Genomic DNA, 13,786 nt, shown 5'->3' on the forward strand with positions numbered 1-13,786 from the left:
CTAATTTTACATGGAATGCAAAACGTTATTTAAATAAGGCGGTGCGTTAAACTTCAACTATTTCCTATGGAGCTCTCAAACTATAGACCTATCTTTCTTCTATTTTAATTTTAAAGTAAGTTAGCAAAGGCTTCCTTCTTAATCCCCAGAGACTACCTATATAGTGACACAAATGCACAAATTTATGACAGTAACATAAATGCTCCTCTGAAGTAATGTGCAACATTAAGTGAAATCGTTTCCTGGAAAGATATTATAGGTATCTATATTTTATTTGCCATCTTAAACATATCTGAGTCTTTATGACCTTATTTTTAAAATGTATTTCCTTTTTATATTTCCTGGTGCAAATGGACTGCATAAATAAGCAATGTGCTATGAGGCTTCAGACTAGCCGATAAACCCTTTCAATTTTCATGCCAGCTTCTTCTTTTGTAATTCAAATCTGGCTGGAAACTGGCAGCTCTGAAAACTGAAACAAGCACTGCCACAAATACCTTGTAATGCTATCGACCTTGTCTGCCCATGCAGTGAGAAAGGGGGATGCATATGTGTCTGCAGTCATCCAGATAACACAACTCATTTTTTTTTGGGATAACAGAAGCCAGCCCCGGACTGTGCACCAAAAGCAGTCATTACCAGGCAAGCTGGAGAATAAGTCTCTTCAAAATACACAGCGCATTTAAAAACCATATACAGGGCTCAGCCACTGCTTTCATTACCAATTTTAATTTAGCTCCTTCAGTTTGCCAGCCAGATAAACTCTTTAGTGCTATTTTTTAATCTATTTGCCACATTTTATGTTTAAGATTATAGTAATATGGGACAGGAGAAGGAATCACTTTTAGAGGAAATAAAGAAATAGATCCGCTTATCAGCGCCCATCAGAAAGTTCATTAATCAGCCAGGCTTTGTGCCCCCTAAATTGAAAGGTTAAATAATCCTCTCAGGAATATTTCTAGGCACCTCCACCAATTGTCCGGAGAGAAGCTGCCATTCACAGCACTCTGGATCGGTGACAGGGTATTTTACCACTGTTTGGACCCCAAACAATAATGGACAAATGGCCTGGCTTACAAAGAAACCTTTTAGTACAAGGATGGAAAAGGACCACAAGCTTTGATGTGGGGTGGGGGTAGGGGAAGTGGGAGGAATGGAGGGTGGAGGAAAGGGTGGGGGGAGGGGGAGGAGACTTATATATGTTGATCTGTGTATATTTTATTTGAATGTTTATTAGAAGAGCAATCAAATACATGTATATATACACACACATGCAGACATTACGCATATACATTATATACATTATCACAGCAATAAGCATATGCATATTTACATGTACATTACATTACTTTGAATACAAACATTTGCAATGCTTGTAAAATCAGGAGATGAACAGAACTGAAGCATGGTTATATTTATTAGCTAATACACAGGGGAGCCAAACAAACCCTAAGGTTTTAATTTTTGCTGTCATTCTAAATGATTTACAGCTTCCTTCCCCCCCATGACTGTATCTGGTCTACTAGAACCATGGTCACAAAGCAGGAACTACTACATTTGATGCAACTTTTTTGCAAAAAAGGAAGTATTTTTTTGCAATTTATATATAAACCTGGTCTTTATTCAGAGCTTCAATATCAGAAAACGAGCACAGTACATTGGTACTAGAGTACAACAGATGCTGAAGGAGTATCCCACAGTTCATTATAACAGTGTTTTTGGATTTGTGACTTGGGATCAAATGCTCCAAAACAAATTATAATAAAGGATTCCCATTTTAACATTATACCAGCAAGCCCTCAGTCTGTTTTGCCTTTTGATTTTATTGATGAATAATAGCATAACATACATTCAGACTAGACTATTAAAACACAGTAATTTTCCTGTGAACCTTGGTACAAGCACATATTGCCAATATGGTAACTAACTGTACAAATTATTGTTCATTTGGCAGGAAGCAACATCAAGAATTTGATGACCATGCCTTCACACTTTCCCATTTTAAGCATGTCACGTGGAACTCAAGCAGAAATCTTGTAACTATTTTTGCTTGCCCACATAAGCTTTATGGGTACCTATAGCTAAGCCTCAAGGACTTGACATAATGTAGTAAAGATGAACACCGGCCAAACAAATACAAACCAGTATGTACATAAATATCTTCAAAATATAATAGTGTGTTTGAGTATCTTAATATACTTATTTTTACTGAGCAAGTCTTATGGCCTGTAGCAATTTTTTATCTGAATATGATTGGGAACACTTTGACTAGTCCAAATTATGAATCAGAAAATATTGCCATTTATTACATTAATGCCCCATTGTCAGAAAGTATGTCCCCAAAATCTACTTCAGAACAATTCATGTCATCTTTCACCCCTTTACATCATCATCAGAAAGACAGCTTCTGAAAGAACTCAAAAAAATCAAAATGGAAATTCTGTACGACTTCCAATCCAATGCAATTAAATAAAATTATTTAAAGAAAAAAGAAAATAGTATTTGGGGGCCATCATGGCAAGTTGTAGTTTCAGAGACATCCTTTGCTAGTTATTATTCAAAATGCCAGGGCAGGAATAGAATTAACTTCATAGCCAAGAAAAGAACAAAAGAAAAAAGACACCATGTGCCTGCAGCACCTTTAGCAAAATAAGCATAAGGTGAAACCTTATTACAGGTAGATTGTAAGACAAGCCATTCAAATGTTTCTGCAAATGCACAGGTAAGGCAGCAGTGGAGAAAGTTCATTTCACTTGGATACAGACTAAAGCATAAATTCAAACCAGTAATTAAAAAGTTTACGGAGTCCTGGTGGAGATGGAAAAACTGCCAATGACAGCAATGTCATGGATTGTTTAAATTTGAAGCGCTGCCAAGACAAAGTCAAATATACAGTGTATCTGTCTTTGCACATTTGAGAGTTATATTCATAGCTTTTTTGGAATATGTTTAATGTTAATTAAAAACACCATTAACATACAACAAAAGTTAAAGCTGAAGGACTAACTTTAATCCATGGAAGCCAGAAAATTTGGAGTGAATACTTCTGACTGATTATATGTGCTGTAATACATATGTAAGATCACCCATATTCTGAGACTTTTCCAATACAAAAGTAAAACAGTGATTATTAAGGCTGCAGTTCTTTAACTCTTAATATAAGGGTCTCTTTTTTAAATTCATTTTTATATTTGACTTTTTAATATTATAACCAAACCAACCTATATTTGTGACTGACACGGTCAACTTTTTCTCAGATATAACAGGCTATATTGAGAAGTACTGTTTTCATTGGCCTGATGGACCATTCTGAATTAAAATCGCTGAGTATTTTTAGGGACTTTTAATCTGTAGGTTTTAACGTGATCAACCATAACTTTAAAAAGTTGTACTTCAACATATATGGGTACCAAGTTGCTACTCCATACATGAAGCATTGACAAGATAAAATTAATAGCTCTCATAGTCAACCACATATATATCTACTATAGGAAAATTAAATAAATATACTAATTGTTGTGACAGTTTCTTACCTTCCCACATATGGACTTCTTAACATGCAGACTATTCATATAATATAACTAAATAATTTCAAACATTACCAAAGCATATGATTTACAATCACCCAGTGGACAACTGACAGGCATAGGAGACCCTATCATTGTGACAAACACCAGGAATTCTTACAAATGAGTAGAGAATATCTATATTCAGCTACCTGTCTGCCTTTTTTAATTTGTTTTGGTTGTAAAATATTCAAAACCATTAATTTGCTATAGAAAAGTAAAATGCAATAACATATGATAATTTTAATTAATTAAATTTTTATGACTTTTTTATACATTTTATACAAAAATAAAAAAAATAAATCAATGCACACATTTGTTATTTTTTTGACAACTTTAAACACTTGCAAATTTTAACCACACTTAGTAAAATTGGTTATTAACACCTTGTATGGCAGGATTCAAACCATATACATGTTTACAGTAACAAGTATATCTTAAAAAGTAAATAAACACGCACTTCACTTTAGCAGTTCACAGAAACACTCCATTCCTTCAAACTAACAATTGTTTTGCATATAACCAAGCTGCAAAACTGAACCTCACCTTTGATCCTGTTTATGTGATTAACACTTTGTCAGTAAAGACACTAGGTAGATGAGCACCTAAAAGTATCTTTTTATTTCAATAAAAGGAAACAGAAGTGAAAGTTACTATCTGTGCTTAAATGATACTACACATTAATCCTCTTAATTACATGAAGTGGAGGTGTGTGTACACACACACACACACACACACACACACACACACACACAGAAAAAGGCTTTCAAATATGAGATCTTACCATAAGATTATTCTGTTTTCTATTTAACTTACTATTTATCCAACCATTTCTATACATTGGGGAAATAAGAGGATAAAAAAGAAAATAACACACATAGTTTAGATGTAGACTACAGTGATTCCTACTACACATTTAAATAAATAAATAGTGCTTGCCTTTTCTTTCCCGGGCTTAAGAACATACTGCTATTGAGATCAATGATTCAAACTTCTAAAAAGTCTGCAACCACTATACATAATACCCTGCAGTTGGAATGGTATTATTGTCAACTAAAAGTATTCAATTCTCTTACAAAATTATAATAAAGCATGATACATGTCTTGTTCCACCTCCCTCTGTCCCCTCTGAATTCAGGCCAGGGAGGAGGAAGTCTCTCCACAAGTATAAAATTCTCAAGTAGAAAATTCCTGAAACATCTGTATTAAACACGTAAAAGAACACTGAAATCAAACGTTTGCTGAGGGACTGACTGAACAAATGACATAGTTCAAAGGATTACTGTACATAGGATTTACAGGAATTCATAGCAATTAGAAATGGAAAGCACATGGTCAGTCCACTCCTCCATCCCTCTAAATGGTTCTTACAACACATCGAACTGCAACTTCTAGTGAAGACTTACTCCCACCCCCCCAAAAATCTACAATCACTTTGTTTTAGGATAAACAGAGAAAATATTTTAAAATTACAATTATGGTTAAGAGACTCAGGTCAGTGACAGTTCATGATGGTGCTGCTGGCAGATTCCATATTTTATCCAGGTTAAACTTGCACATGTCCTAGTAATGGCACAGAAATCTTCAAGGGATGTTTTAACCGTGGTCCGATATGCTACCGAACAGACACTTAGGCAGTGTAAAAGCATTACAGATCTACTGTTTCAGGAGTGTTGGTTGTAGCCGTGTTGGTCTAAGGGCATAAGCAGACAAACAACTGTAGACACTTCCTCTGCCTGAAGAAGGGTGTTTGTACCTGAAAGCTTGCAAAGAAGAAGTTTTCCAACTATTTTTGTTGGTCTAATAAAAGACTTCAGATTTACCCAAAGAACATTGTTTTATAAATCTACTGGCATCAATGGAAATAATTATTTATGTCAACTGAGTATCATTGGAGTCATTGGAAGCTGTTAGACATGGCAGCAACAGATCTTTCTTAAATACATACATACATACAAAGTCAGTAACTTGGATAAATTTTAAAGAAATGCCATTTGAACGTTCTCTTGCATCTTTACCACTATAACAGCAGCAACACTTGATGATTTTATACTTTAATTACTACTCTTACTAGCAATTAAGTATGAATTTACATCTAAAATAATTTTTCTTGAGACGGTAAATAGAAAATAGTACCAGTTCATAAAATATATAGTAGTTTTCTTTTTTTTAACTTGTAAAGAGATTTTTATTACCTATAGTGTTACAATAAAGAGAAAAATAAGAAAGTACAGCTTTTTACTAATGTTTGTTCCTATGATATAAAGCGTGTATTCTATATACTTACAGGTATTATGGATAGAAAGATATAAATGATAATTTATATCTTATAAAACTATAAGGATCCTGCTATTTGTGAACTTTGGTTATTTGGTAAAAAGAGTCTTATTTACTACTCTTAGGGTTGTCAACATACCTTGAACAAAACTTGCAAAGAGGACAATTTAGGGAGAAAATTAACATACTGTAGAACAAAAACTAGATTAATCGAGTTTTAATTTTAATTAGCATGCTGATTTTTTTGTTAATCAAGTGCTTACAACCTACAGGTAATGCTTCCAGGGACACTTCTGTCAAAGATAAAGTACAAGCCAAAGTGGGAGAGATGAAGTTTTCATAAAACACCTAGCTAGCTTTATAAAATAATTGCCAATTATTATTTAAGGGCTGGAAATTTTACATTCTTTTCACATTTGGTTTATAATACTACAGTATAATTTCTTCTACAATATGAGAATTTCACACAACCCATACATCATAAACATACTACTTCTTAAATTTAGAGGTTCTCCCCCTGCCAAATTATTTTACAGAACATAAAATCATTTTTATCACAAATTCAAATCCTTTGGAATTGTTTTTATTGTTTTCATTGTAAAATATCCCATCAAGTGGCTGTGTGAATTTAGATTCAGAACACACAGTTCCCTCCAAAGCGTGAACAATATATTATCTCCATTTTACAAAATACTTTTACATATAAATTTAACACCCACTTCCTTCCCCTGCCCCTCCTGCTTCCTCTCCTCTCCCGGTAGAATCATCAGCTGGTGACCATGACTGAGCTACTGATCTAGCAAACATGGGGCAGGTAAGGCTAGGAGGTAGTACCGGAGCCATGTTCAGAGTTCCTCCAAAAATCCTATCCTCAAGTTGGGGAGTTGTGCGATTTAATCTCTTCACCTAAATACCACCCTTCTAACTCGTGCTTCATCTACAAAACCCTGCAAAGCCTACTCTAGTTTCCAAATTTTCTACCTCAAGTTTAAATATTTTCCATGGACGTTATATTTTAAATCCTGTCTCTTTCCGAAAGGCACATTTTTAAGGATTTTAATTGATTTTAGGCTAGACTGCTTACATTTTTATTTCAGAAAAAAGGTGGCAGGCCATGTAGAATTTTAATAATGGCACACAAAGAAATCGAAGCGCAAAATTTAAACACAAAAGATGTATTGTCCCTTCATGTCTTTTACGCATACAGGCCAAAACAGCCAATTCCTGGTTCACCTTTTTTTATGTAAGTGGATTAAAAGTAAGATTAACAAACTGTCAAAAAGCGTGTTAAATGATAGCCTCCGCTAGTTAAAAATTCTGATGGTTGTAAAACTCTGTTGGTGGCCATCTTGGGCTAGGAGTTTTAATATAAATGAGACTAGAGAAGACAGGAGATGGGGGAGGGGTCCTTGCTGTCTGAACAGTATAAGGGAAGGGAGGGATTATCCAGAATGAGCTATCTTTAAGGGAAGAAGCCAGATAAAAGAGTAGGAATGAAAAATAATGTATACTCACTTCTAGAAAATGCATCTAAAAATAGATTAAACAATATTTCCTCCATCTGGTATGATTTATTTTTCATTAGCCCTTCCTACTTGTATTTATGGAAGACCATATTCATATTTGAAGCATTAATTTTATTTCATCATTGTATTTACATTTTACTGTTGGATCCTCCTTGCTATAACCCTCCTTGTCTACCACTGGTCAATGAATTAGATTACACTGGGCTATGAACAAATATATGTAAAGTGAAAAAATATGAAATTATGCAAAGTGAATGCAAATTTTATCTTATAGAAAAACATTAGTGACCACCCACATACTTTCTGAAGCCTGATGTCTTGTACTCCATATCCTGAATACAGATACTTTGTGCCACATTTCAGCAAAAACCATGCAGACTCACGCCCACAAACATATACACATCCTATGTCTTTCATAACTGTGTTATTCTACTAAAATGTGAGTGCTCATTTCAAATTTACTTGCATGAAGTCACGGAGTGAAATCACACTTACTTTACTCTATGTAGAAGCACTAGAAACAATATGGCTATTCACACGAGGTGAGGTGTTCTTAGCTCAAAGCTACACACAGCCATATATACACAGTACTCCAACACATTTATCTCAATTACGAACTTAAGAAATACTCTGCAGTACTTTTTCACTCTCATGGGAGGATAGCATTCTTATATTTATCACTCCCCCATCTCTTATTATTATTAATTTAAGACCCTGTTCACAATGTGCTCTGGGTTATCCAAAATTAGAGGCGGCATGTTTCTTCCCCATAGAATGCACACCTTAAGAACAGTCAAGAATGGGTAAGAATTCATGTTTTATGTTTAGGTATCCAGATCTCCAAGAAATGTAAAATGACCTAAAATAGGAACTGCCATAGGAAAAAAGGAAAAATGATCAGATTAAATTTAGAGCATTTTTGGATGAAAGCAGAAAGCTGAACAAAATTCTCCAAAAAAAATGTAAACTCATGGATCAACTGCATTATTTGTAGTCACAAGAGTAGTTCCATTGATATCAGTGTTTTATTTTTCTGAATAAATTGAAGAGGATTTATCAATACGATTGTCCCCACTGAGGAAGCACAATAAGTTTTATAAACACATATTTAAAGTTCTAGCCAGGATTGTGGAAAGTTTATGCACAAAATAAATATAAAAAAAAGAAAGAAATTAGGAAGAGGCAAATATTAAACAAGCCAATGGCTCTGACTGGAAGTGTTTTTTTACTATTTCTATTAAAGAGGTGCGAGTGATGGTATGCATTTCAGAGAACACGTCTTTGTGTGCGTTTGTACAACACCTGGAACCATCAGGCCCCTGATTTAAGCGGATGCTTTTAGCCCCTATTATAAAACAAATCATAGACACCATTAGTATTTCTACAGTCATAAGCTAGGTTTAATATTCCCCTGTAACAAAACAATTTAGTGCTGTACCTATTTTTGGGGCATGCCAAAATTTTTTGTAGGAAATGAAAAATCACAACCCTAATACTGGATTCTGGATTCAGATTGGGCATTGTTAAATAGCTATCATGAGTTAATAACAGGGTTGCTATACATAAAGCTCTATTTATGATACCTACTTCATTTTTTACATGTAGGCAAAACTATATGGGGAAAAATCAAATCTCTTTAAAATTTTAATTTATCTTTTCTGTCAAAGGAAAAATATGAAGAGCAGGAACAATAATTTTACTAAAATTCAAAATCATTACCATTAAAAGAGGTCATTAAATTGTATTCTCTCTCACAATGTGAAATGGATTAACATTCTGATGACTGATTGGTTTTGCAGAGTAATTCTAGTTAACAGAGTTGAAAGAACAAGTTTAAGGAACCTACTAACTTCATCCAGTTAGAAAGCTTTGATTATCATACAGCCTTTAAATTTCAGCTTCAGTGAATACAATTTGATTATCTTTTTTCTGTCAAGGAACAAATTAAAATATTCTGCTCATAATCCTTTTTGCCATTTGAACTGCCTCATGAAATATCTTGTACTGGCAGCCTGTTTTGGTTAGAATAAGACATTTCTGCCAAAAGTACAAAGTATTTTCAACATGCCAAAATTTCAAACCATGCCAGTGTAAACAAAAATTTAATACCAGCCATAAGAGAAGGAATGGAATTATTATTTACTCATTGTTCTTCCTGAGCCACCACTTAAGTGCAAGGGCTGCAGTGAGTCAATAGATGGCAGTCCATCTCTTAGTAAAGAGCTAGAGAATGGATAAAATCTCCAAAAGCTTTACAAAGAAACAAGTGTTGGGTTCTGTTGTTTTAAATAAACATTCAGAGTGGTTGAGAATATTTAAATAATACACCCACATTTAAACAGAAATTTTATAAGAATCATTGCCAAAGCAGTGTTACAGAAATGATTTTCAAAGATTATGAACATGTTATGTATTTGTTAAAATATAAATATTGCTCTTTTTGTGTGCGTGTTTGTGTGTGTTATACACACTGTCAGCTTACTATTTTTCAAAAAACATTATAAAGCCAGTTTTTAACTTGTTATATCTATTGTCAGAATTAGGAAATAATTTATATTAACATTAGATTATGTGCTCGCAATCATGTGCACATACATGTGAACAGAAGAAAAAAACTGTATTTTCACGTGTATTCTCTCTTTAAATGCTATGACTCTGCTTAAAATACGGATGCATCACAAATCAAGATCGAATTTTAATTTGAAGATAATATTTAAATATTGTTATGCCTGTGTGAGACCAAACTGCATTACTTTCTTTCCGTCACAATTGCATAAAAGCACACAAAAACTTTACCCTGACACGATTTCAGTATGTCAATGAACATTTTTGCTCATCTTCTGGTCTAGAGCTATAGAGAACAATTTAAGTGGAAAAAAAAAAGTCGGGCTTGACATATTTAAGTAGCTTAGATAAAAACAGAATTTCTTACTCTATAACCTCTGCTTTAAATATCTAACTTATCCAATGTCAATAGAAATTTAGAAAAGTATAATCTGATTATGCTTCAGTGAATATAGTTGTTAAAATTGGTCTTCACATGAAATACACTTCATAAATGCAAAGTATTATCATATTTAAACTTAGATTATCTACAGTGACTACAAAACAGCAAAGGCATTTATTAGAAATGAGATAAGTACTACCTCAAATAGGAAATACAGCTATGCAAGTATTTCCAACAAATTTCAAAATATTTCTTGAAAAGCAAAATGCACCCAAATACCTAAACACTTCTCAAACCAATATTTTAACATGACATCTTCATGCATATTTTTTTAATTTACAGTAAGTGTAAAGTTAAGATACTTGTAATAAAATTAGCTGGCTACAGTTTTCCAGCTTAGATTTCTTGTTAAAGAGTCTCAGGAAGAATCTGTTTTTAGACTTACCTCCCCCCCCCCCAATCCATTTTTTTTTTGTAGTATTGCTTATACCTGAAGAATTATTCAATGTCCAAAAAGGTCCCCAGTAAACTATAGTCTGAAAAATCATTTAAAATATAATACCTATTATTATTATTTAAATATATCAATACCATTATTAGATGCCAAGTTTCATAAAAGGTCTAGTATATACCATTTTAACACTTTCTCTGGAATATAGTGAATGATAAGAGATTTACCCTTTTCTTTGAGTATCTTTAAATAAGATAACTAATGTAAAGGGAATGCCACTATTCCTCAGTTTTTATATTTGTTTTATTCCATTCAGTACAAAGAAACTAGTCAAACAGAAATGGAGAGTTCAGAGAGCACTCATTTCATTTTGGAAACTCAGAAGTATACAAAACAGAAAAGTTTCCAACAGAGCTTTTGCTTTACTATTATAGTTTAGTTGTGAAAACTGAAAAGGAAAATTTCTAACACATTGAAAAGACAAAGGCAACAAATTATAAGTACTAACTGCACTTGTTTTCCCTTACTTGAAAGGAAAACCTCAGACCACAGAATAAGTAGTACTGGATAAACTTTCCTACTTTGATTACCTTGCAGAAATGATATTGATTATCAATATATGTCAATTAAACACACAGCATACTTATGTTGAACAGAATAGATGGGCAAAGATCTGACGAACAACTTAACATCAGTTTTTAAACTATTTATATTATGGCTATAAATCAATCAATTTAAGGTTTTTAATACAGAGCAATTAAATGTTGTCCTACACCTAATATTGTTCAAAGTTTCTACATCATTAATATATTCACAGTTTGTTTCAATTTTGCATGCATTTTATATATGAGAAAGAAATTAGAAAGCATAATAATTGATGTGTAGTGAGCAGTTGATATTTTTTCAACTAAAGACCAACTAAATAGGGGCCAAAGACAATATGAGAGCTGACTTTTTCTTTCAGAATCACATCCAGAAAGTTTTTAAAGTTTACTTCCATAATTCTCATTTCAATCTCTAGCTAAAATTACTTTATTCAAAGTTAAATAGAGTATTTTGTAATATACACACACACACATACATACACACACACACACAAACACTTTGTATTTTCTAATATATATATTTGTATATGTAATATATACATATAATATATATATTTTGTAATGTATACATATATATTTATATATGAAGCTACAATGTTTGGGGAACACTGAGCTATGAATATTGTATACTCTTAAATACCTTAATATAAAGTTTACATTTCTTTTTACATATATAGTACAAGTAGTTTCTGAAAGACAAGTGAATCAAGGTCACTAAGTTATTTAATTATTAAAAACAATCAGAAATTCTAAGAATGTTTAAAAACAGACACAGGGCTTTATTGCATTCTCCAGTTCAAAAACTCTTCAGATGTTTATTATCTTCCTGCAGAAGATACTTGTCTATATTTTATGGTCAGCAGTTCACAGAAGAGTAAATAGGTTGGGTGTAGAAGAAAATAAAAAAGGTGTTTCTACTTACTGTTAGGTGATACTGCCTCCATATTTCTGGGCAAGCCTGGAAAATAAAAATATTGATCAGCTGGGAGCATGAAACAAGGTGCTTTACAGCCTGTTGGTTTTGGCATAACACAGTATCCACCGGTGTCGGTCACAGGAAAATAAGAAGCTTAACTGAAAGGGTCTGCATTTCAGCTTCAAAAACCTGGCTAGACAGTTTAATTGAATTTTACACTGGTTTAACACACTCCCTGCCATTGTCAGAAGGCCAGTAACAGTTTTTCCTCCCCTTTTTTCTCTTAAGGTTAGAAGTTTTGGAGACTAATATGTTATTAAATGTCAAAAGTACGAATACTGTAAAACAAACACAGAAACAACAGACTGTAATTCTATGTATGCAGTACAGACTGTTTTCTAACATTTCAAACTTACATGCTGTTTTGGAAATTGATTCAGAAGGCACTTTGCTTTGATAAAGAAGTGAATTTAATTTTTATAAAAATATTTTTGTCCATGTCTGTATCCTAATCAAAATATAATTGGGACATGTAATAATCCTCACTAGCCTAATGTCAGATAAGATGTAAACAAGGAGCATAACAGATTGCTTTAATGCTTCTATTTTTACAATGGCTTGCTTTCTTCTGTTTTGATACTTCTCTGTCTTAAACACAAACTTAGAAGCACAGTCCACTGTAAAAACAACATATAAGTAAATTTTGTATAACAGTAGTATCAATAGACTTGAAAAGGGCAGAGGACACCAGAAAGAGAAAAAACAACACCTTTTTCATAAACAAAATAAAAATATGTTCTTAGAATAAATGAAACAAGGGTGCTAAGGATTTTCCTTAGTATTATTAAAGACTTAGTGACTTTTTTGTTTATAACTTTTTAAATACTGAAGACAATAAAATATGGAATTATTGCTATTTTTAATACTATACATATTGGAACCATGTGTGTATACATATACAGAGTTATTTTAACTTATCTGCATACCATCTTTCAATTTGTTTAGGACTTCACTCCTTACAGTGGAAATAATTTCTAAATCATTTGAATAAATCTCTCCAGGCTTGTTGGTAAATCTTAATTTAGAGCATTCTCATTAGAAATCATGATAATTCATGCCATATTATATAGTTTTAACGTTGAATGTTCAAGTCTCCCATCGTCTTGCAAATTTATACAACTATTTCTCCATACTTTTGAAACAATCTTTTCTCCCATGTCTTATATCTGAAGCTTTCATTTATATTTATAGAACATGATCATAAAAATGTTATATTAACAAAATGTAATGGAAGTAGAAAAACAAAGGCTTTTGTTAGTGGCTCTAAGGCACAGAACCACAGAATATCACAGGACATCTTCTCCAGGTATGTTGGAAATTATACAATTTATTACATATTTTGCCAGTGACACAATTTTCTGGATAAAATGTACAATCTGTTCTGTGTGATGGTTCTACATGCTCTCTCTTACTTGCAAATATTTGACTTTTATATTAA

At 32.8% G+C, this 13,786-nt stretch overlaps 1 protein-coding gene across 4 annotated transcripts in view; it reads right to left on the minus strand.

The window, feature by feature from the left end:
• ZCCHC7 (zinc finger CCHC-type containing 7) overlaps positions 1–13,786 on the minus strand; it is a 199,580-nt gene that overhangs the window by 27,263 nt on the left and 158,531 nt on the right. For all 4 annotated transcript variants that reach the window (XM_059724513.1, XM_006272079.4, XM_019490738.2 and 1 more), the window contains one exon: positions 12,295–12,330. In XM_059724513.1, the coding sequence (XP_059580496.1) occupies positions 12,295–12,330 (36 nt within the window). The remainder of the gene's footprint in view (positions 1–12,294; positions 12,331–13,786) is intronic.

This window comes from Alligator mississippiensis, chromosome 3 (genome assembly GCF_030867095.1).
Source record: "Alligator mississippiensis isolate rAllMis1 chromosome 3, rAllMis1, whole genome shotgun sequence".
Lineage (NCBI taxonomy): Eukaryota > Metazoa > Chordata > Crocodylia > Alligatoridae > Alligator > Alligator mississippiensis.